The 25,045-nt window shown below is 51.1% G+C and overlaps 1 protein-coding gene across 13 annotated transcripts in view; it reads left to right on the forward strand.

Moving 5' to 3' along the window:
* JAK1 (Janus kinase 1) overlaps positions 1-25,045 on the forward strand; it is a 210,039-nt gene that overhangs the window by 177,526 nt on the left and 7,468 nt on the right. For all 13 annotated transcript variants that reach the window (XM_072974293.1, XM_072974291.1, XM_072974298.1 and 10 more), the window contains 12 exons: positions 15-178; positions 2,064-2,406; positions 3,978-4,163; positions 7,723-7,880; positions 9,735-9,858; positions 11,790-11,976; positions 16,734-16,840; positions 19,643-19,786; positions 20,542-20,629; positions 21,084-21,211; positions 21,812-21,947; positions 23,646-23,797. In XM_072974293.1, coding sequence (XP_072830394.1) covers positions 15-178; positions 2,064-2,406; positions 3,978-4,163; positions 7,723-7,880; positions 9,735-9,858; positions 11,790-11,976; positions 16,734-16,840; positions 19,643-19,786; positions 20,542-20,629; positions 21,084-21,211; positions 21,812-21,947; positions 23,646-23,797 — 1,917 coding nt within the window. The remainder of the gene's footprint in view (positions 1-14; positions 179-2,063; positions 2,407-3,977; positions 4,164-7,722; positions 7,881-9,734; positions 9,859-11,789; positions 11,977-16,733; positions 16,841-19,642; positions 19,787-20,541; positions 20,630-21,083; positions 21,212-21,811; positions 21,948-23,645; positions 23,798-25,045) is intronic.

Genomic DNA, 25,045 nt, shown 5'->3' on the forward strand with positions numbered 1-25,045 from the left:
CCTCTGCTCCAAAGGGTCAGTATGATTTGGTCAAGTGCCTGGCTCCCATCCGAGACCCCAAGACGGAGCAGGACGGGCATGATATTGAGAACGAGTGTTTGGGAATGGCCGTCCTGGCTATCTCCCACTACGCCATGATAAAGAAGATGCAGCTGCCCGAGCTTCCCAAGGATATCAGGTAACCTTCCTGCTGGCTCCAGAAGACTGTGGGGATGCTGTTATTTTTGTAGGTTCTCATGTATCTCAGTTTAACCACTGCCAGCTTTTGGCTGACTGCTGCTCTCTGCAGAGCCCAAACCATTTTTAGAGTATTTATAAAAGGTAGCACAATTATATCTGTGTCCTGATCTTGAATGTTGGCTAACTGATGACCTCTGAGTTTTGCACTAGGGTGAAAATTCTGGACTGGCGATGCCAATCAAATTAATGGCCCATGTGCCCTCCTCTTTCCTCTCTGCCCTTGATGAGCGTTGCCATCTGTCACTGCACTTTTTCCTGTTGTGCTGGATCTGTCCTAAAATCCTTCTCGGTATAGCTCTCTAGGCAGCTACCTCCAATCACCAGCCCGAACTAGAGTTCAGTAGAGGGCTGTTAATTCTGATGGGAAGCACGATCAGTTGTTACCTTAAGAAAATTGTGTTTACTTGAAAATATCATTTGCAATCAGGTCTTTGTGAAAAAATATTCAGTCTGTGTAACTTCTACCCATCTATGAAATACAGTCGATATACTTAGTGAGCTATTGTGATTGTCGTAAGTCAAGACATCTTATTTTGAAGAGGGAATTATTTATAGCTGTGTTGTTTGTGACGGACGGCACGCATCTTCTCATAAGGTTACTTGTATCTCCTTGCGCTTGGCCGGAGTCTGGTGCAGACCACCAGTTGCTTCCTCAGAAATGCAGGGACTGATGAGACGCGTGCTGCACTGCTACGTTCTCCTTTTCTGTGGCTTTTTGCTCTGGGTGCCTCTTACTTATTTTTTCATGAGGCTAAAGTGAAAAACGGCAGCTCTCCTCTGATCTTCCTCTCTACTACATAAATCTAAAAACATTATGATATTTATTGGGAATAAATGCCAAACTCCACAGTTTTCCACTGTTGTGTAACCGTCCATGCAGCAGGGGTTCCCCAGTGCCAGGTGCCTGCTCAGGCCTGGGAGCAACAGGCTGACCGGTCTCCCCACTTGTTTGGCCCCCAGTGGCCTTGTTCTCGTTTTCTTACTCTTCTTAAAGTCCTGTTCATACTCTTCTTCTTTTTTAATCTATCTGTTTATTTTTTATTGAGGTATAGTCAGTTTACAATGTTGTGTCAGTTTCTGGTGTACAGCACAATGCTTCAGCCATACGTGCACACACATATATTCATGTTCGTTCATACTCTTCTTAAAGCTGCCTCCTGTCCTAGCAGAGTGTCAGTTTGCTGAGATTCTGTTAGTCATAGATACTCTCTCATTAGCCCCTGGACGGGTAATCTTTCAGTTTACTAGTTGATCCATTTAATAGATCTGGGACATTTTCACATGGCAAGCACTGAGTCTTCTGTATTTAACTAGCTTTTATGTATTTCTCCCACTTCTTATAAAAACAACATGTGGTCTTTGTAGAAAAGCTGTAAAATAGACGTCCAAGTGGGATGTACAGAGTGTCTGCAGTCGCTCTCGGCACCTTTCAGACTGCTTTGTAACGGATGCTGAATCTTAGTAACTGTGTTGTGTGAGTGCTGTTGTGCACAGGAATCGTGACACCAGCAAACACACACATCAGTAAGTCAATTTTGCCTCCTGCCTTTGTGACCCAGAAAATTTGATAATACCTGCAAGAATTGCCATTTCAGTAAGATCTGTGGAACATGTACTTCTCTATTTTCGTTCAGTCCCTATTCACTGTCATCTCCTTAGGCTCCGCCTTAGTGCTTGACTCCATCTGAGACCTTCTGGGAGTAGAAGCTACTTTCTCACTTGGCAACACATGGGAGAAAGGTTTATAGACTTGGGTTTGTTTCTGAGCTGTTCTCGCCTAACCTATACATGAAAAAGAGATGTATTTTTCTACTTTCTTTTAGCTACAAGCGATATATTCCAGAAACACTGAATAAGTCCATCAGACAGAGGAACCTTCTCACCAGGATGCGGATAAATAACGTTTTCAAGGATTTCCTAAAGGAGTTTAACAACAAGACCATCTGCGACAGCAGCGTGTCCACGCACGACCTGAAGGTGAAGTACCTGGCCACCTTGGAGACTCTGACAAAACATTATGGTGCTGAAATATTTGAGACGTCCATGCTACTGATCTCGTCAGAAAATGAGATGAATTGGTTTCATCCAAATGACAGTGGAAACGTTCTCTACTATGAAGTGATGGTGACTGGAAATCTTGGAATCCAGTGGAGGCAGAAACCAAATGTAAGTGGTGATCGGTGGGTGATCAAAACAAAACAGCCTGTGTCACACAGAGTGTTCTGTTTATCCTGTGGGAATTATCTCTCTGCATGTTCATCACCCCTGCCAGCTGAGTTTATTTTAGGGGCTAGAGACCATGTATTATTCATCTTTTATTGCATCCATGTAGCAGTAGATCTAAAAATAAATATGGAGTGCTGTAGGGAAATAGAGGAATATAATAATAACATGTACAGTTTATTGTAATAACAGACATTTACTGAGTGCTTACATGGACCAGCTACTTTTCTAAGCATTTTACATGCATTAGCTCATCTATTCCTTAAAACAAACCTTTGAGGGGATACTACCATTTTCCATATTTTATAGAACACAAAGAGGCACAGAGAAGTTAAGAGACTTGTCCAAGGTCATAACTAATAAGCGATTGTGCTAAGAATTGAATTTAGGCCTGTGGCTCCATGAAATAGGGTGATTTTTCCTGCAGTTTGAAGCTTCTTTTTGAAGTCTTTGTTGGATGAGGCAGTTGAACAGAATGGCTTAAAAGCATGGGTTTTAAATCTAAGTAGACCTGGTTCAAATCCTGGCTCCACTGCTTACACATGCCTGGCCTTGGGAAGGGTTCCTCCACATAGGTCAGCAGCATACTCTTCACCTACGGAGATGGAGATGCTGAAAGCTGAATCTACCTCAGAGTGCTGTTGAGAGAGCTGCATGTCATTTAGCACAGAGCTTGGCATATAATGAATGTTTAATAAATGGTAGTTGCTGTCATCATCATCATCATCATCATTATTGTAAATAATAATATTGAGGTAAAGGTGAGATTCATTTTCTACTCCCTGTTTTATTCTTACACTAAACTAACAATGCCAAACACCACGTGCATTCTATTTAGTGTGGGAACTGTGGGAACTTACCTACTTCTCGAAGAACCTTGTGGAGGTGTAAGAGTTCTATTTTACGGATGGGGAAATGGAGGCTCCAAGAGATGACCTAACTAGTTAAATAAGTGGCAGAGGCAGGAGCTTATCCCGGAGGTCTGGTCTCCAAGACTCATGCTGCACAAAATACACAAACTTGTGCAGACACGTATGAATGACTCCCTAGGTTATCCAAGCATGGGATTCGTATCTTCTCCTGAAAATTCTTACTTGAGTGTTGCTACAAAGTCAAGACCATCAGTGATTGCTTCTAAAAGGAGAAAGCCAATGTTCTGTCCAGAATGTGTTTTCCGCCTGTTGAAACACATGCATCTGTCCAGGAGGGAGGGGACCTGATTGTGGATGCGGTCTGGTGGGCAGTTATTTCCCCTTCTGAGTTTACTTGCGTGTCACGGATTATGTGAAGAGTTTCGTCGGTGTGTTCATTAAGGTCTCTTCTGAGTGAAGTTCTGTGATGGGACCCAAATAATCCCACGGGTGCCGACTCTCTGTTCCTCTGTGACTCCAGGAGCGCTGGCTTTCTCCTCCTCTGCTGCAGGCCCTGCATTGGCTTCCCGGGACCCATTGACCTTTTACCAACAGAAAGTGAGAAAGCTGACCTAACCTTGTCACTTCTATGCATCTTATCAGGTTGTTCCTGTTGAAAAGGAAAAAAATAAACTGAAGCGGAAAAAACTGGAAAATAAACACAAGAAGGATGAGGAGAAAAACAAAATCCGGGAAGAGTGGAACAGCTTTTCTTACTTCCCCGAGATCACTCACATCGTAATCAAGGAGTCTGTGGTCAGCGTTAATAAGCAGGACAACAAGAAAATGGTAAGTTTGCTCCAGAAGCGGCTCTCCTGGGTCTGTGCTGAGAGGCAAACTTTGCTGACGACGGCTAGGCCGCACCTGCTTTTTCAGAGTTCCTGTCCCAGAGAGAAAGTCTCATGATCGTGTTATTTAGGCCAAAAAGTCGCTTTTCAGACACCGAATCAATGTCAGTTTTTAAGTTAATTGGGTACATTCTAGTGTCTGTCTTCGGTCTTCAAAGGTATGTCTGCTTCAGGGTTTGCTGTCTTCCCAAAGATACTTCAGCGTCAATATTTTGTTCACAAATGTTGGCGGATTTGAACGGGAAGGATCAGTGAGAGTCAGCATTCCCCGCCACGGTTCCTGTCTGCTGAGTTGGGTGGATCATCCGGGGTGAGATCGGTGGGAAGCGCCGCTTTGCACTTGAGCTGACTGTCGGGCTGGTGGCTCCGGCCGCAGTGGCCACCCTCGTCGTGGTGTCAGGAACACCCAAGTGACTCTCGGACAGAGGAAGGGGTGTTCATCTCACTTCCTCTTTTTTTTGTATCACTTGAGAACATAATCTAGACAGGCAGGCCAGCGTGGCAGGGGAAGTGGGAGCCCTGGCAAGTAAACATGTTTGTGTCAGGGAAGTAAGTCATGGCCGGCTACATGGGCAAATACTGTGCTGAAGTCATAACGCTCAGTGCTGGGAGGGAATCTGGTGATACGGTTGGACAGATGGTCATCCTTTTACATCTGGAAAACTTGTCCTTTTGGCATACCTTTTGGGAAAGCAATTTGGTAACATATCTTAAAAGCCTTGAAAATGTCTGTGTATCACTTCGTTCAGGAAACTGGATCTGTCTTCTAGAAACAGTGAGGGGCCGGCAGTGGTCTATGAATGAGAATGTTTATCCCAACGTTATTTACAGTGTCAAAATACTGAAACTAGCCTGCATATATGATCATAGAATGGGAAAATAAAACACAACTCATCTGAGTGGTAGAATATTACATAAACAAGTTGCTGAATTAAAAAAAATCTGGAAAAATACTTTATAAATGGGAAAAAGCAGAATATAAAACTATTGTTAGAGTGGAATAATTTTGTTAAAAGTTTTTATAGAGTATGCATGTACATACCCATGCCCTTAGAAAAATAATCAAATATCAACAGCTGTTTGTTTATGATGGGATTATGAGTAATTTTAACTTTCTTATTCTCCTCATCGTCCCCCTTTTTTTAAACAATAAAAATACATTGACTTTTATTAGAAAACTGTAGTAAAAATGTGAAGGGAGAAATAGAAAAGTCCAGGTGGACGTTAGTGGAGAGATGGAAAATGGACAGAGGGAGCAGATAGATACAAGTGCTGTTTATTCAGCACGTTACAGACGTTGGGTGGTGGTACACGTGTGTCTGCATTATCTCATTTAGTCCCTACAGGGACCTTAAGATGTAACTTTGGCTGTTTCCAGCGGGGAATCTGAGTCTTGCTGGAGCGATGCAGAAACTTGCACAGGGTCACGCAGTGAGGACGTAGCAGCTCCAGCTTGCGCTGCTTTGGTTTCCAAGGTGTTCTCTTCCCCAGGGACTCTGTAGTGAGGGAAAGGTGGGCACGTCTGTGATCTGACTCTTCAACCAGGCCAGGCCCTGGAGACGTGGGGCAGAGGAGGAGGAGGAGGAACGGCCGCCAGCTGTTACCCGTTTTGTGGGCCTGCCCCCTTCTGTCCCAGCTGAGTCGAGAGCAGCACCCAGACGACGCACCTGCCATCTAAGAGGGCACTCTGTGCCAAGCTGCGTTACTTTGTAGGGAGGGGAGGCAGGTAGGAAGGAGGAGATACTCATCTCCTCATGACTCTGTTTTCCTTTACAAACACCAGCCCTCAGTGTGTGCCACTGAGGGCTTTACAAATAATGACTCTCTTCATTTTCACATAGAGAATGAGGTGGGTATGTTATTATCCCCATTTTACAGAGGAGGAAACTAAAGCACAGAGAAGTTAAGTAACTTGTCCAAGGTCACACAGCTGTTAGGTTAAACCATTTGAAGTTGCTGATATTTGACAATTTTTGACTTATAAAAATGATGATTACATATGCTTAAATGTAATAGCAAGTGGAGATACTGAAATTTGAACCCAGACTAGCTGGCTCCAGACCTGTGGGATATTTAACACTATGTGATGCTTTTTCTTCTTTATCTCACTCCTGTCCCTTCCCAACCATGGGAGTTCCAAGCCCTTTGATGGGGCAGTACTTTGGTCACTGGTCTTTCAGGAGAGCATACTACCATGTCATCAGATCATTATCTTGATTTATCTCCTCTCTCTCATCTTCTTGACATCTCCCATTTCTGTTCAGACTTCTGCTTTCAGAGAACTTAAGTGCGCATGTGGTCTTGCTTATATGTGACCGGGTACAGGGCTGCCCAAGCCAGACCATCTTGAAATTGCTCTTCAGAGCACTGCAGGTACATGCCAAGTGACACCTGCAAGGGAGCACACTTAGCACAGAGTCTCCTTCCTGAATTGCCATCACCATGGTGGCCCTGCCCTCTCTTGGCCTCCTTGGCTCACAGTCCCAAAGCTCCTTTCCTTTGGCATCATAGCTGACTGTCATTAAGCCCCCCTTGCCTCCATTCTGTCTGGTTGCTTGTATCTCCCCCTTCACTGGTCTTCTCGTCTCTGTCTGCTTTTCTCTGCCACCAGCCTCCTCTCTCTCCAGTGTTATGGAAAGAGCCTTATGTTCAAATGTCATTTTGTCCTTCTCTGAAGGCTCAGGTGCTTGTCAACATTTTTGTAAGCCAAAGCTCTAAATCATACCTTTATATACCTTCCTTCATCAGATGTTCCTGGTTGATCCCACAGTTCCTCTCAAATGGGGTAATATCTGCTCAGGGCTATAAGATCAAGGCAACAATGCCACCTGTCTTCACCTCCAGGCATTTTTCTGAAAACCTTGCTTCTGTGGAAATTCCCTCCCTCCTCGTCTTCTCTTGCCTTCGCCTCTCCCACTTCCAGTGAGACTGTCTGCCTCCTCCAGAGCTTCAGAGGTCCCTGGATTTAATGTAGCAACCTCATCGCTGTGTCTTGGACCATTCTGGACTAAAATCCAGGAGTTTCGCCTTTGAGACCAACTCCATATGAGATGAAGCACCTGTGTCTCTGTTTCCTTTTCTATGAAACAGGAATAATGCTTAGTGCCAAGACCAGGGGACCCCCTGCACACTCTCTGCTCCCTGCACCTCCATGTTGAGTCCTCTGCCACCTTGGTTCAGGCCTCCTCCTCCATCAGGACCCAGGTGGCTGCTTCTCCACAGTCTCCTCCTGCCACGGCTGCCCGCCCCGCTTCCGCCTTCCCCGCACACAGATACACTGTTGCTCATGTGATAAAGTTCAGTAGATGAATGTGGTGAACAGTCAGAGTGTGTATAAATACAAGGGGTACAGTTACTGTCAACAAAAGAGTTTCCCTTTGGGGTCATTTATGCATTCTCCACGTGTTAAGTGTCTTCTCTCTGCGTTCCTCCCCACAGAGTCAGCTGCTTCAGGTGGCTGGCACGGGACATAACCACGGACATTTCTTCTCTCTCCCCAGGAACTGAAGCTCTCGTCCCACGAGGAGGCCTTGTCTTTTGTGTCCCTGGTGGACGGCTACTTCCGGCTCACGGCAGATGCCCACCATTACCTCTGCACCGACGTGGCTCCCCCGCTCATCGTCCACAACATACAGAATGGCTGTCACGGGCCAATCTGGTTGGTTCTGGAACCCTCTCAGTTGCCTTTGGTGTGAAAAGAACCCATGTGTTTAGGGATGGGACGCGCGGCCTCCGCAGGCACGGGCGCGGTCAGTCAGGTGCTCAGGCTGGCCCAGCTGAGCGTGTTGCTCGGCGCTTACTTAGGCCCTCTTCCGTCCCTGCTGTCCTGTTGGGGCTCCCTGTCATCCTGTACCTTGGTTCTCGCAGCAGGCCCTCACCTCTGCTCCCTGACTTGGGTGCCCTCACAGTCCACCCCCCCCCAACAGCTGACCGGAAGTGCCGCGCTTCCTAATCGCTGGCTGTGCCAGACACGCTGGGTGATTCCAGATAGGACCCAGGTCTCGACAGCAGACGGTATAGTAACAGAATCCCGAGTCGGCTGGTCCTCCAGTGCCAGGTGACCCGCTAGGGTGACCAAGCCTCAGAGGCGGAAGGGGCGTTGCCGGGTGCTCGTCCCACCTGCACCTCAGCGCTGGGAGCCTGTGCTCGGAACCCCTCTGGTGATGTGCTTAGGACCTCAGGAGGCAGCCACGCAAGCCCTTCTGATGGGGAGTTGAAGTCTGCCTACCCGTGACTTCTGCCTGCTCATCTGAGTTCTGCCGTTTGAAGCAACAGGGACTCATTTTACTTCCTCTTGTGCATGATCGGCCTTCAGGCAAAGGAAAACAGCTGCTGTGTGTGTGTGTTTTTTTTTTTTTCTGAGTCTCTCTTCCCAGACCAAAATACATCTGCGGAAGCATCTCTTCAGCTGCCTTTCGCATGCGCTGGCTCCCATTTCTTCCCGGTTACCTTGTGGACATGCAGTTTGTTAGTGGTGTGGTCCCTGGCCTGGAGAGGCAGACAGACTCACAGAATTGCAGAGCAGGGGTTGAGCTGCATAATAAAGCATGTGCCTCAAATATCCCAGCGCTAGTCCTGGCCCTTGCTTTTCCCCGTGGCCTGGAAAGCCCTCCCTCCAGAATCTGCATGGTCATCACTTCCTTGAGGTGTCACTCAAATACCACCTTACTGGTGAAATCTTCCCCCACCACCTTATATAAAGAAACACCTGTTCCCCCTCTGTACCCCACACTCCCTGGCTCCTTCATGCTGCTTTATTTTCCTTCAGGGGCATTTGTTGCCTCCTGATATAGAAGTTTATGTTCACTTGTTTCTTGGCTGTCTTCCTTCACCACCCATTGAACATGGAGCTGTTGGTCTCTGCCTTTCCAACACGTGTTGACATGCAGCCCTCCTCCTCCAACACTTAGCAGAACTCACTGTGTGTAGTAACCTCCTATGTGGGTTTATTTAGCAACTCTTTGTTCACTGCCTTTGTGCAGGCCTAGGGACACATAGCTTTCTAATCCTCATTGACTTCTTTATTCAGTGTTCATTACTCAGTTATTCACTTATTTATTGAGAGCTACGATGAGCCAGGCATGCTGTGACTTGGGGGGACACGGCTGTGAACAGAACCACCTCAAGTTCATGCCATCCTGAGGCTCATGTTCTCGTTGTGCTGCCTGGGCTGGTGGGGAGGGACCTTACCGCTGCATCACGGGCTCCACATCCCCAGCCTTGGGGGAGCTCTCTGGCTGGAGTGGGGACGGCGTGTATGGGGAAGTCAGGGGCAAGTGGGCTCAGTGCCTTGGGCAGCAGGCTGAGTCCTCTGTACACACTGGAGAGACGACCTGTTTTGAGACTTCTCAGCATCTCAGCTTGCCTGATGTCTCATTGGAGAGGACTTTAGGACCCTTTAGGTAATGCGATGGACCGTCAGACTTGAGGCAGCTCAGGGAGGTGGACATCCCATGGGTTTAGGGCGCCTCCGTTTGGTGTGAGCTTTCTCTTTGCCTCTCTCTCCCTCTAGCACAGAATATGCCATCAACAAATTGCGGCAAGAAGGAAGCGAGGAGGGGATGTACGTGCTGCGGTGGAGCTGCACCGACTTTGACAACATCCTCATGACCGTTACCTGCTTTGAAAAGTCTGAGGTCAGTCGGGACATTGGCTGAGGCCAAGCCATGTGGCCACAGGGCGTCCAGTGCAGCCTGGTCCAGGCACTGCTGCAGAAAGGACCGCCCTTGGGGGAGGGGGTAGAGAAGCCTGGGGCTTTGAGAAAAATCCCTGGCAGTTTTGACAGGAGTGACCTGCTCTTCAAATGGAGCCCACTCCCCAGCAGCCAGACCCCATGGCCTTTCCTCCTCATGGCCCTTTTCTCCTTCAGGGGACCCATGGCAGTGTCCCCTGTGCTCTGGAAGGTGGAACACGACCAGAAAACAAGCTCACATGAAACACTAAGTGGTTTATCTTACACTTGGTGCCAAGATCATCACAGACACAGAGCTATGTCTGTTGGCAGCATATTCACTGGTACAAACCACTGCCAAGAGGGCCTGTCGGCAACCTGGCCTAACACAGTCTTCCCCAGATGGTAGCTGCAGACATTTTAACAGGCAAATGGCTGTCCTGTGTTTTGACAAGTGGAGCTGTCTCTTAGTGGAAGCCAGGAATGATGTGAATCCTGGAGGCTAAGGTCGAAGCTACAATTGTCGACTCCTTCACTAGACCTCAGTGCTTTGTTAGTTATGTAATTTTTTTAAATACAAGAAATGGACTCTTTTAAAGGACAGAGTCTTACAGAATTAGTCCAAATAAATACGCTAGTGTCGGTTGGGTTCACCATGAAACTGGGGCGGGGAAGGGCCTGCAAGGTGGAAGCCAGCACATCAGCATGTTATAGACTTCAGACACCGGAAGGAAAAGTGCTAGAGTCGCTGGAGGCTGGACTCAGTCGAGAGTGGACGAGGAATGGCAGGAAGAACCCATGCTGCCAGTGTCCTGGGTGGAGTCTTGAGGGGCCACTGCCCGCCTAGGGGGTTCCCATGTGGCGAGGCCTCGTGGCCCAGCGCTTGGCAGGCCTGCTGCCTTGGCAGGATCCCTTTCTTCTGTATTCATCAGTCTTTGGAGGAAGTTGAATGTTTTTATCACGGACGGGGCCGTGAGACTGCCCAACTACATGTTGAGGTGGATTCGACCTGTGCTGTACCCAGACTGTCAGTGAGTCAGTACGGGCTACCTGGGTGTCAGGTCACCTGGGGAGGACAGGAGTCGTAGACATGATTACTCCTGCTGTTTCTTACGGCTCACCAGACGCTGTGCCAAGCGCTTTACCTGCCTATTCTTGTTTAAGCCCTGTACTAGCCCTCGGAGGTGGTGAGATGTCCCCAGGGGACAGATGAAGACAGGCATCGAGATTTTAAATATCTTGTCCTAGTTTACACCATAAGTGCATCTTTCTCGCCCTCACTCTTAACCACTAAAATAAGCTTCCTTTGTACAGAAGTGCTCATGAAGGAAAACTTCTGCTTCTGCTTCCCCTCTGGGGCACCGTACAACCCCCAAACCAGATCAGACAGCTGTCTGCCACCTCCCTGGCGGTTCTTGGAAGAGCTCAGTTTGAGGGAGTTCCTGCATAAGTTTTGCTCTAGTGCTTATTATTTCACGCATAATGATAGCTGCTAACCTTCTAAAGTGCTTCCTAACTCTTCTACCTGCACCGTGTCATATAATCGTAGCAACAATCCTGTGAGGTGGGTGTTTCCACGAAGTTCATCCTAAGGGCCAAAATGAAGTGATACTCTTGCAGAAATCACTGCTCTGTTATGCTGTCTGCCTGGTGTTAACTCCCTTTTATCAGTGCCTTCTCCTGTCTCCTTTTATTAGTTATTGTTTCACTGACTCATTTATAATAAGCTTTTTATTTCTGAATAATTTTAGACTTACAAAAATGTTACAGAGACAGTACAGAGCTCCTGTATGCCCCCCACCCAGCTTCCCCTGTTGTTAACGTCACGCATACCCATGAGAGACTTGCCTGACCCCTTTTAAAACAAATCCTTTCTGATCATTTTCTGCATGGCAGGTGCTGGGTGGCCAGAAACAGTTCAAGAACTTTCAGATCGAAGTGCAGAAGGGCCGCTACAGCCTGCATGGCTCAGACCGCAGCTTCCCCAGCCTCGGGGACCTCATGAGCCACCTGAAGAAGCAGATCCTGCGCACAGACAACATTAGCTTCGTGCTGAAGCGCTGCTGCCAGCCCAAGCCCCGAGGTCAGTCTCCCCCCGCCAGAGCTGGGCCGCGGCCCTCGTGACGCTGCCAGACCCGGGTCAACCGAAAGATGCTGGCTGCTTTGACGACAGTGGTGCCTCCCCAGCAGCTTCTAGGTGTTTTTCACTGAGTTTTGTTACAAGTCTGTTCCTGACTCAAGTCCCATTCCTCAGGTGTCAGCATTTTCTGTAGAAAAGATGTTCTGGTCTTCTCAGCATCTCAGGCCACAGAAAGAGGCGTGTACAGGATTAGTAAGCAGGAATTTACTTCTTTCTTCTTTTACGTAAAATGTCTTAAGAGTTCCCTTGTCAGTGGTTTATCTGTTTGAGAAATGATCCTGACACATCTTCTGTGGGCCAAGAACTATGTTAGATGCAAAGAGTCAGAAATGCATGAGACTCAGTGCCCCAGGGTTCTCCAGCCTGATGCAGAATGTGTTGCTGGTAAATGAGGCCACTGGTGTGTGTAAGGGATGTTTCCATCTGTCTGTCCGTCCATCCGTCCGTCCGTCCATCCATCCATCCTTCCATCCTTCCATCCCCCGGGGTTGCAGAGGAGGAGATGGTCAAGATCCCCGAATCACATGGAAGGTACACGGAAGAAGTGGATCTTGAACCAAGTGTTGGAAAATGAGCGGGAGGCACCAGTTGGATAAGGGCATTCCCAGCAGGCCTGTGCAGGACAGAGTGGTGGGCAGACGCAGCGGCTGCAGAAAGGTTTTGGAGGGCTAGCGTGTTTAGCGCAGTTAGAGAGAAGGGGGAGGGGAGACTGGGAGGGCAGAGATTTGGGATCTTGGGAGGCCTTGGACGCCATGCCAAGGAGCAGGGTGACTTTATCTTGCAGGCAGTGGTTAGGAAAGGTGAGGAAGTCAGCTGCTCTTCTGTGAGCCCTGTGAGCAGTGTCACTGATGTCCTGCAGGTGCAGTCATCACCTCTCAGAGTGTGAGAATGGGAGGACACTTAGGGGTCACCTGAGCAAGTGTCCCATCTTATACATGAGAGAACTGAGGCCTGGAGAAGTGAAGTGGGTCTTATTAAGGGTCATAGTCAAGAGTCTGAGTGCCAGGTCTACCCCCAGTGCCAGATGCCATGAGTATTGGTCTTTGCTGTTTCTCTACCATAAGGTAGTGCCCTGCATGTGGCAGCGACTTCCCTTAGAAGGAGGCAGGCCTCAGGAAAGGGCAGCACAGTGTCCCTGAGACCCTAGTGAGTGTGGTCAAGGATACCCCGAGGGGTCTGTTTTAACGGGGTGTGTCCATGAGTCTGTAGGGGTGAGCAGAGGAAGCAGCACCGGAGCAGAGAGGGTCCTGGGCTCTTGGTGTTTGAATCGCCTTTTGGTCTCCCGGCAAGGCACTGTCACTGAACTCGCTGAAAGAGGAAGGACCTGGGCTCTTGTTGATCAGATAGGGTTTCCTGCCAGCCTTGGGGAGTAACTGCAGCCTTTGTCTCTGTGCTTGAAGATGTTCTGCAAAAGTAAAGATGTATCTGCTGCTTGGCTGTGAGACCTGGGAGTGAGTTAGAACCTTAGCGCCCGACAGCCCTGTTCACTCACACAGTCTTTCCTTCCAGATGTCGGCAGTGGTTTTCGCTTTCCTGGGAATGGGTGGGCTCTGGGTGAGCCTGAGGCGGTGGAGAACGGCAGCCACGGGAAGTGAGTCAGTGGCGGCAGGTTGGAGACTGGGACGTGATTTCTTTGCTGGCGTTAGCTGCAGAGGTCTCTGGTGTAGACGCTGCCCCGACTGGCCCAGACCTGGGACCAGCGACTCTGGTGGGAGAGGCACAGGCAGGGAATTGAAGGCCTCTCTCACTGCTCTGTTGGGGCTCTTGGAACTTGGCGCTGAGTGTGTTCAAGGTCTGTCTCTCCACTTGGTTGTAAACTCTTAAGGCAGGACCTGGTCTCCCCACTCTGACTCGTGGGCAGCACACACTGCACAGCACAGGATCGGCGCTCACTGATGACTGTCAAGGGAATGACGACGGCAGGAGTGCCCGTCTTGGTGGGTACCTGCCAGTGCCGAGCAGCGTATGTGCGTATCTGCATCTTTCAAATCTACACAATAGCTTTTTGTAGCTATTAAAAAGATGAGGCAGTGGAAGATCAGAGATGTTCACCGGCTTGCTCAAGGCCACACAGGCAGTAGCAGCACGAGCAGCAGGTACAATAAGGTGGCAAACAATACCGATGACGATGATGGCTGCTGTCGTGTGAGTCAGTCTTGAGTTTGGCAGGCGCTGTTTGAGGGGGTTTCGTGTTTTAAGTTACTGAGTCCTCAGAAGAGTCCTCAGAACAACGCAGAGTATTACACTTACCAAGATCACTTAGAGGAGCCAGAGGAGTGGGGATTTGAACTTAGGTTTTCTGACTCCAACTCCAGTGATCTTTCCCCTGTGTCACGGTCTTTGCAAAGGTGCAGGTGCTGGCGCCAGCCTCAGACTCGAGGGTAAAGGCCAGTTCTCCTGACCCTGGGGGTGGGGGTGCTCTGAAGGAGGGAGTGAGACCAGGCCGTGTCTGAGGCTGTTTGATGTGGGCCATCCCACGGAAGCCCCCTGTTCCCTCTCTACCACCTGCAGTGTAGAGACGTGGTGAAGCTGTGAAAATTAGAGAGTGTTGTCTTGGATTCCTCAGAGCCGCAGCCCTTCTGAGCACAGGGTTCTGATGGCCAGACCCCAGTCTGGGTTTCACACGTGAAAATATAACCAAGAAATTCCTCATGAAATAACTAAAAAGCAGGTGGCCACTCAGAGTGGGTGTGACAGCCACGCCAGCCCACATCTCTTGTGCATTGTCCAGCACCGCTGCCCCTCTCCACGCCTGAGGGGAACCTTGTCAAGGCGACCGGGCCCCTCAGGACCCACTGGCCCAGTCACCACTGAGCCTGCTCACGTCCTCGTACGTGGAGTCAAGCTTGGAGCTTGATGTCTGCGCCGTTCAGCTCTGACACTGAGGACGTCTGCAGATTGTTGCCAGGGCTCCAGGAACAGCTGGTACAACCAGGGTGATGGCACTGACGGATGGAGTTCTGGTCCTAATCACAGCAGCTGCCGTCTTGGAGCCCTCACTACACACCAGGCACTTGATCTCATTTATCCCTCACAGCAGCCCGGTGAGGGGCACGCCTGAGTCGCCCGTTTTTCTAGTGAGAAAACAGGTTCGTGGAGGTTTCACAGATTTCCCCACTCACATCGTTGACCCTAGTGTCATGTTCCCTGAAGCAGCTGGGGATAACTGGCTCATAAATGGCCCTGTTCCATCCTCCTCTCTGATTTCCTGGACGGCTCTATTGCTCAGACCCTTTCCTGGGGGCACCACTCAGGCGCCCCTTTCTTGATGTCCTTTCTCCATCAGCGCAGTCCCGAGTTGCCTGTTTGAATCTGATTTTACCCAGGTAACACGGTGGACTCAGCATAACAGAAAGCAGGAGAGGAGACTCTGGGAAAGGGAGTTCCCAGGCTGCGGTAACAAGGGGAACCTGTATCTGAACCCAGGTTTTGACTCCCAGATTTGTACCCCCCACTAGGGCCAGGAGCGCTCCAGGAGATAGGAGACTGGAGTCAGCCCTGACTTCAGTGTGAATCCTGAGTCTGGGGCTCACTAGCTGCCTGACCTTGGGCAAATGGTTTAATGGCACTGAATCTGTTTTCTGATCTACAGAAGGGGATAAGAATACTGTATACCTCATAGGATTATCATGGGGAGAAAGGAACTGCTGTGTATAGAGCTCTTTAGGACAGTGGCTGGCACAGAGAAAGCAGTCAGAAAGTGTGAGCTGAAAAAAACAAAGACACAACAAACCCCACCGTGCAGGGCAGTGAGGATTTGAGGGACCATGTTCGAGTCACTTGGCCCACTCTGGGGACCTGGCACTTAGCAGCTAGTGGCTGAATACTTAAAAATCCTCAGGGGTTCCTAGACTACTCTGACTACTAGCCCGAATCTGGAAGGGGCTTTCCTTCCCACAGTATCTTTGTAGCTCGCGGTGGCCGTGTGTGGGGAAGGCAACTCCCGTGGGTTATAAATTCCCAGTTAGCCACCTGTGCTGCCCCTGGCCTGGCAGACGGTGTAAAGGGTTTGCTGTTTGAATCAGTAGGATCTGGGAGATGCTCTGCTCGTCGTCTGCACCTTCAGCCGGCATTTAGTCAGTGCCGGGTGTCAGGTGCTGCTAGGAGCCCGGACAGGCTCAGGCACGACCTTTTGGCATCACCTGCTGTTCTTGTGCACGAAACCTGTCTTTTTCAGCCTCCTGCCTTAGTTCTTGTCACTCCCAGCATGCTGCCTCCATCCTCAGTTCTCCTCCAGCCCACACCCTGATTATTTTTGTTCACACATTTAATAGATATTTACTGAGTGTCTACTGTGTACCAGGCTGCAGGGGTAGAGCAGGAAATAAGATACACACCGGCCCTACCTTCTTGCAGTTTCTGTTCTCGGGAACTTTTAACACTTCCTGTCCTCCCCTCACCTCTGACCAGGACGGATCCTGCTGGGTCAGCCCCGGAGCACCTGCACCTGCCCTTTAGAGGAGCTGCACAGATTGCAGCTTTTCCTTTGATTGGTTGATTATTTGATTCGTTTTGGCTCTGTTTTTAGCCCGTGAGCTCCTGGATGGGAGGAATCAAGTCCTTAGTAAATATTTGTTGAATGGTTGAACCAACAAATGTGCAAGTATGTATTGAGCAAGCCCCGTGGCTCAGCATATGTTGGATGACTGACAACTTAGACCTTGGCTGCTCCGCTCAGACTGCTCCTCTCTCTTCCACAGAAATCTCCAACCTGCTGGTGGCCACTAAGAAAGCCCAAGAGTGGCAGCCCGTCTACCCCATGAGCCAGCTGAGTTTTGATCGGATCCTCAAGAAAGATATTATGCAGGTGAGTCACTGCTGCAGTTCTGGGTCCAGCCCTGGTCCTGCCTCCCCACAGCAGAGCAGCCTGGGGAGTGGGCAGCCAGGGTGGTGGGAGAAGAACAAGGAAACCTCCCTGTTGTAGGTAAAGCTGGTCGACCAGGGCCCTGCCGTCCTGCCCAGGTGCACACCAGAGACTTTCTCCCTGAAGGAAGTGATTAGTCAAGTTTTGTGGGGTTACCTGGGGTTACAGGGACCATCCATTGTGGGTCTCCTGCAGAGAGGAGTTGGAGAACTCGGAATGCTGACGGGGCAGCAAGAATCTGGCCCCCCGTGGGCAAGTGTGACCCTCATTGTCCCAAAACATGCTGCGGGAAAGGCCCCTCTGCATTTCAGTTCTGGGCTTCCTGATGACGTTTCCAGAAGGAGCAAAGCTAGGGGCGCACAGAGCACCGAGGGAGCAGTAGACGCACAGTTCAGACCTGAAGGAGAACTGTCTTGAGAAACAGATCCCTCAGACCAGTGTCCCAGCCCTGGGGGCCTTTTGCCCAGAGTCTGCAGCCTTAGGTGGGCCCACTTCCCCTCGTAGCTGCCTTTGGGCTTTGGCTGGGGTGTGAGGCCCAGGGAACCCCCACTTTCCGTTCTGCACTCCCTCCCCAGCCCCCCTACACACCGCACGCCGGGGGAGGCTGAGGAGACAGGGCGTCAGCAGCCTGGGAGGGACGGAGTCAGCGCAGGCCGCTTCCTGCCTGGGAGAGGCTGTGACTCCTTGGAGGTGTTACAGGGTGAACCGTGGGCTCGCTGTCACCGAGGAGCCTGGTGGAGGCGGGCAGGCATGAGGCTAGTCGGTACTTGAAATCGTTGGGGAGGTTGTGAGGGAGTGGAAGTCCACGGCCACAAGTGCCTCGCTTCCCTCATGTAAACGCTTCACTCAGGGGCCGGTCTTACTGTTCTGTCCCTGGGGTGGGGGTGGTGCCAGAGCTGTGTCCAGAGTCTCAGGTCACCAGGTCTGCAGTACCCCAGCCCCTTTCTGCCTGCAGCTTGGCACGTACTTGGGGTTTTTGTCTTTCCTTCCCCTTGAGCCTCTGGGCACATCATCATCCTCCACGCCACCAGCCATCTTTTAGGCAACAGTGATTGAGCACTTCCCCGTGTCAGGCACGACCGTCGCCCTCGGCAGGCTCACAGCCCAGGAAGGGGGGCAGACGCTTGTCTTTCTTACAGAGATCGTTCCATGAGCAGGAGACAAGTCCAAAGTAGGGAAGCACGGCAGGATGTGGGGCTGTCAGAGATGATCATCCTCCCTGGCCTTGGGAGGACAGAGATGACTTCTTGGGGGAAGTGGCCTCAGAGCAGAGCCTCAAAGGATGCACACAAGCTAGGCCAAGGCAGAGGGAGCAGCGGGCGGGGAGGCTGGAGTGGGACACGCAGGAGCCTCTGGGTCGCTGTAGAGTCCTGACAGCATGGTGTCTGACTCAGCCACTGGAATAAGCAACCCTTCTAGGGAAGAGTAATTATTCTGAAAGCATATGGCTTTTACGGGATGTTCTGGGAACACAACTTCCCATAACCTTGATGAATCGCTTCATGACAGATGCAGCTGTAATGAATAGCCACGAGGATACAGTAGACGGGACGGAGGTATCACTATTCTGCTATGACAGATGACAAATGGTGGCATTTGAGCAAATTAATATACCCAATTAACGATTGTGTGTGTTCCTGGGGGGGTCAGGCATTGGCTTAGGGGGGCAGCAAGATGCATCTTCTGCACTTACAGGGGATCTTAGGATAAGAGAATAAGACGACTCTGATTTGCAAGTTTTGTGGGGTTAAATGTCAATAGCTTGACAGTGCCTAAGTTTCATGAATCACATTTTGATTTTCAAATATTATGAGTATTTAAATGGAGTTATTAAAGCATAAACTGGAAAGGTCCTTAGTGACAGATCATTATGTACTCAGGGCCTTGAGCAGACAGTCTCATGTGTCCACTCATTTGGTAGCCCTTTTCATATGTGGGAAAACTGAGGCCTGTCCCCCAGTCTCTGCCTGTCTTCACATCATCTTCCTTTGTGGGCATTGCTGGAGCAAAAGCGTGTGTAAATTGTATCGCTCATCTTAATTGCATGTACATGTGCACCCCCGTACCCCAGACGGATGAAAAATGAATAGTGTGGGTGTGAGGGGGCAAAACACACTGGCCCAACAGACTGGCTGTTACCTACTCTGTGCCCAGGTTTGTACCAGTTCTTCACTTCATTCTGACAGCAGCCCTACGAGGCAGGTACACTGTTACCCATTCACAGAAAGTGGGTGGAGACGGAGCAGGGTGAAGGAAAGTTTCTCAGTTAACAGGCCAGCAAGCAGTAGGGCCAGGACCAGCAAGCCCGTCTGCTTTGTGCCCCAGCCCGTGAGGGAGGCGGCCCCTGCAGGGTCTGCTCTGAGTCTGCTCTGGAGGCCTCGGAGGGGGGGAGGCTGATGTCACTAGCTATGGATTGCACCGCGCAGTTGGAAGTTTTGTGAAAGTCAGGGTTATATTTTGGCCCCAGGCTGTTCCTGGAGGTAAAGAGCAAGTTGCTGTTGAGAGAATATGGGGACTGTCTCCTGGGGCCCAGAGAGTGCCACATCTGTGTGTGGCCAAGTAGCTTTTTGTTTTCTCCAGGGTCCTGACGGGATCAGGCACCGGGGAGGCGAGAGCTGTTAGGGCTCTTTTGCCCTTGCCCCGCCCCTGCCGGCATTGTGTGTTCCCATTAAGGACTCAGTCCCATCTCTGGCACCTCGGCAGCCCAAGGGCAAAGTCCCACTAACCTCCTGCTGCTTCCTTCAGGGCGAGCACCTTGGGAGAGGCACACGGACACACATCTACTCTGGGACCCTCATGGATTACAAGGATGACGAAGGAACTGCCGAAGAGAAGAGAATAAAAGTGATCCTCAAAGTGTTAGACCCCAGCCACAGGGACATTTCCCTGGCAAGTGTCTTCCTCACGACCGCCCTGCCCTCCCCATTTCTGGAGCCAGTAGAGCACAGTGGGCCGAGAAGAGCCTGGGCCCTGATTGTGGCCTTATCTGTTGCTGTGAAGCAAACTTGCTTTCCACACAGGATTCCTTTCGCAAATACAGTCTTAGATAAACCTGGTGTGTAAAATGAGTAAGAGTGGTTTGAAGACGAGGTGGGTTGAGCAGCAGCCGCCAGCTCGGCCTGTTTCTCCCTGTCCCTGCCGCCCTCCTGCCATTTCCTTCCTAGAAGTCCACGTGGTCCTAGGGGTTGGTGCAGTCCAGGGTTGTCACTTCAGAATCTGGAAAACTATAGCCCAGAGGAGTAAAATGACTTACTCAGGATCCCACGGGCTGTGAGAGTGATAAAGCGAAGTCTTGAGAGACATCTGCTGCATTGTTTTCCCTTTTACTTTAACAGTGTAGAACAGACTTTGAAGAGGAAGTGGTGGACATGAGTATCCAATGGGGAGGTGGTCAGCCAACCTGTCCCACCAGCCCAGCTCTGTATTAAGTTTTTTAAATAAGTCCCACGTCCCAGCCAGATGGCCCTCTTGGTAAAGGCTTGGCAGGGCTCCTGGGCAGTTGAGGCCAGGGGAGTACTCTCAGGGCATCAGATGAGGACGGGGTGAGCTTTCCTGGGATCCACCAACTTTCCTCAGCAGAGCCCCTTTGCGATCAGACCAGTGGAGGCCGACCCTTGACCTTTCTTTGTCCTGTTCTCACACAGGCCTTCTTTGAGGCAGCCAGCATGATGAGACAGGTCTCCCATAAACACATCGTGTACCTCTATGGCGTCTGTGTCCGAGACGTGGAGAGTAAGTGTGTTCTCTCTGGATGGGGAGGTTGGCCCTGTCCGGGGAGCAGGGCTGCTGTGAAGGTGTTTGGCGCTGATACCCCCTGCATGTTGCCCAGGCTTCTCGCCTTTCTTTTTGCGCTCAGCCAGTTCAAGGTACTGAGAAGGTCACTTGCGTTGATTTCCTTTAATAGTGGACATGGGACTAAATCCCACCTGTTTTTCAGTCACTTCTTGAATGTTTTCTTGCCAGCTCTGGGCCCTGCGCTGCGCTAGACCTGGGAGGTGGGGGTCACCGAGCTAAGTCATTGCCCTGAGAGCAAGGTTAGGAGGAGCTCTGGGCAGGGCTTGAACCCAGGCCTGTCCAGCCCTGAAGCCCTCTGCCACGTGCACCTCCCAAGCCAAGGACCAGCCACTGGAGGGGGCTCTCGTGAGGGCATGAGGGGTTGCAGGTGTGCCCTCTTTTGTGCTTGTAGATATCATGGTGGAAGAGTTTGTGGAGGGGGGGCCCCTGGACCTCTTCATGCACCGGAAAAGTGATGTCCTCACCACACCCTGGAAATTCAAAGTTGCCAAGCAGCTGGCCAGCGCCCTGAGTTACTTGGTAAGTATGCTCTGATGTCTGTGGTGGTCCCCACCAGGAACTGGAATGTCCTAGTAGGGGTCGCAGGAAGGAGGTACCAGCCCAGCAGGCTGGAGGGGCCCAGGCTCTGTGCTCAAACACAGGTGTGCCTGGTGCTTATTGAAAACAGTCATCTTGGGCTGTTCTGTGTGTGCTTCTGTATGAATCCTGCTTAGAGGGAAATTTTATTTCTCCACTGCAGTGTATCGTAAGCGCAGAGATAGTTCGATACTTGTTGAAAGAGTGGATGAAACTTATTAGCATCAACAGCAACTCCCATTTATGAAGTGCTTACCATGGTTCAGCTGTCCAGGTGGTTTACAGGCTCCAGTCAGTGTAATTCTCACGAAAGCCTGATGAGGCCTGCTCCAGTGTCTCCCTGATGAGGGAACTGGAGTAGAAGGGTGTTACATGATGTGCCCGGGTCCCACAGATCTGTGGGAGAGCTAGGCTGCCCGGGTCTGGCTGTGGCTGGGGAATGTGGAGAAAAAATCTGAGGCTTAGAAGCGGGGAGTGCGGGAAGGAGGGAAGATGGGCAGCCCTGTGGGCAGCTTTGCTGAGCTCAGCCTTTTCACTCTGCAGGAGGATAAAGACCTGGTCCACGGAAACGTGTGCACTAAAAACCTCCTCCTGGCCCGCGAGGGCATTGACAGCGAGTGTGGCCCGTTTATCAAGCTCAGTGACCCCGGCATCCCCATCACGGTGCTGTCCAGGCAAGGTGTGTCTCCCTTCCCTCCGCCCTCCTCCGCGACCCCTCTGCCCTGCCCGGGGCAGGGTCAGGCCAGCAGCGGGAGGGCGCTGGGGCTGGGGTTCTGCCTCCTTGTAGAAAGCACACTTCTGCAGAAGGTGTCTGGTGCTCCTGCCAAGATGTCAGATGTGGGAGGGTTGGTCCCTGCCCTCAAGGTGCAGCTCGCCCGAGGCACGTCCAGTCCTTGCCATGAAGGAGCTGTGATCCAGGTGCTGGGGCAGCACAAAGGGAGGTCGCAGGTCCGGGGCTGCTCAGAAAGCTGTTGGGAGGAGTGGGACCTGGGCCCTCCCTGTGTTCCTTTTGAAATCCACTGTAGCAGTGAGCAGTGTGGGAAGGCACCTTAACAATTGCTGTGGCCTTGCCTTCTCTTTGAGGTTATCGTGAGTTGAAGGCTCCAAAGGAAAGGACAGCCATGGGAGCTGAGACACTGAGGGCAACGCCCAGGATGTGCTCTCCCTGTAGGCCACACGTGGGACCCTGGTGTCCCCCCGGGCCTGCGATGGCCTGCAGCCTCCAGCACCGAGCACAGTGCCTGGCACTTAGAGTTTTGCTCATTCAGTCAGGGGGTGGACTGAGTTTGGAAGGGAACCAGGATGAAAAGCAGGCTCACAAATAAGCCCCAAATCATCCATTCTTTGGAAGGGGACCGGGAAGCGTCCTTCAGTGCCTGTTTGACACTTACTACCTGGCCACCACCCGACAGTCCTGAGACAGATTCAGCTCTGAACCTCAGCAAGGGTCTCCGACAGACACCGAGGACTAGCACACAAGTAGAGAAGCCTCGGGACCCCACGAGGGGTGGCCCTAAAATCTTGTGGGCACGCGGAGGCGAGAGACATCACCCTGCGGGGGCCGAGGGTGATTCAGGGAGGTGGTGGGTTTCACCTGGGCCTTACAGGTCAGTGGGTGGGCCTGCAGCATGGCCCGCACGTGCCTGTGCCAGGAGGAAGGACGTGAGAAGGTGGGGAAGGGAGGGCCGGGGGCCTGACCATCCCGCTTAGGGATGGCCCTTCGGCTTCTGGTGACATTGGGAGCCAGGAGGCCGCTCTGGGAGGCCACTGGGCTTGTTAAAGTCCATTTGCATGGATGTGGCAGGGGTTCCTGCTCTGATCACTGGCCTTGGTTAGTAGCCAGGTGCAAGAGAGGTGTGACTTCTTTACCTCAGTCTTCTCTTCCCTTGTTCTTTCCCAAATGAAAGAAAACCCGTGTGAAAGGGATGTGACCCTGCAGGGTGACCGTGAGCACGTGAGGCTGGCCCTGCCCGCTATGCCTGTCGGCTGCTTCTCCCCTGCCATCTCCTCCGCAAGCCTTTGTCCACATGACCCTCTGTTCTCCCTTCCCAGGGTGTCAGCCTCCACCCCGGGGTGCTGTGCCGTTTCTGAGGCCAGAGCTTCAGAAGACTGGCTCACACGACCCTCCTGGGGAGCTTGTGATAAACAGACCCAGCTGCGGCCCTGACCCAGACTGATGCATCTGAAGGGCCAGGGTGAGGAGCCTGGGAAACCGCCCCTTTAACAAGCTCCCCGCAGGATCAGTGCAGCCGTGCTCCACGTTTGGAAAGTGCTACTTGAAATAGCTTCTTTGTTAGCTCCTAGTTCCTGCTGCAGTGACAGTGATCCACTCCCCAGGTGGTTCCAGAAACTGATCGGTGTCCCTTGTCTTTTCCAGAGTGCATAGAACGAATCCCATGGATTGCTCCCGAGTGTGTTGAAGACTCCAAGAACCTGAGTGTGGCTGCTGACAAATGGAGCTTTGGAACCACACTCTGGGAAATCTGCTACAATGGCGAGATCCCCTTGAAAGACAAGACACTGATTGAGGTGAGCAGTTGCTTTCCAGAGTGTGAGCTGAGGACCCCTTGGACACTCATAAGCATCTCAGGAGTCATCACGAAGTCTCACATGGTGGGAGGAGTGGGCCTGAGTTTGGATTGCTCCACAGGCTTACTGGCTGTGTGATCTCACAAATGTTACTTAATTTCCTTGAGCCTTAGTTTCATCATCTGTAAAACGGGGATTAAATAATGCCAACTTTGCGGGATACACCCAGAGTGCCAGGTACACAATACGTGCTCAGATCGCCATAGCATGATTTGAAATTTTAAATAGCTACTTTTCAGCAAAGTTAGCACAAGGTGTTTATTCAGTTCCTCCTGTCCTAAGTTGAAGCTGGGGGTGCACAGTGAAACAGATGCAGGCCTTGCCGTACCCTCAGGACCCTGGGCTGTGGTAGGAGAGTTAGGCTCAAAAAGCGATGATGAAGATTCCATGCAGTATCTGAAACCGTCACCCTAAGAGCCCTGCGTGTTGGTGGCAGCAGTGTCACTACCCTTGCTTTACAGGTCAGGTAACTGAGACGCAGGTGGCTCGAGGCCTGGGCCCCTCAGCCAGGATGCAAAGCCACGAGGCCCAACTGCTCTCGTGTTCACTTGCAGAAAGTGTGGTGGCTCCAACTCCAAAAGGATAAATACTAAAAATTTCAGTAAAGGACCACTGATCCCAACCCGGTGATTTGATTGTTGGGACGTGCCTTGTGTGTTTAGAGAGGCAGGCATCACTTTTAGCCAGGAGGGAGTGATCAGAGTCTAGAGGAAGGTGGCATTTCAGTCGTCCATGGGAAGCAGCTCGTGGTTTCGTTTGCCTGGAGTGTGGAGAGGAATGACAGGCAATGAGGTGGGAAGCGTGGTATGGAGCCAGACTGTGTAGAGGCCCCGAATGCCAGGCTGCAGAATTTCACCGGGGGTGATGTGGGCATTGGAGGGTTTGGGTGGAGGATTCAGGTGCTCAGGGGCTGGCCTGCCTGGGGACGGCTCCTCTGCATGGTGGTTGGATGGACGGGCTGAGGAGAGGCCTCATGCTCTGAGGGTCTCAGTGGGGAGAGACTGAACCGGGAAGTGGCCGTGGGGACCTGGAGCGGAGAGTGCACACGTAGGAGATGCTGAAGAGGCAGACCCTTTAGCTAGTTAACCTTTTGACAGGTAGAGATGATGCGGGACTTGGGGAAAGAGAAGTTAAGCTGAAACCAACAGGGAAGCCATCACATCTATAAATTTGCTATTTGGGATTTTC

Source organism: Vicugna pacos, chromosome 13, assembly GCF_048564905.1.
Source record: "Vicugna pacos chromosome 13, VicPac4, whole genome shotgun sequence".
NCBI lineage: Eukaryota > Metazoa > Chordata > Mammalia > Artiodactyla > Camelidae > Vicugna > Vicugna pacos.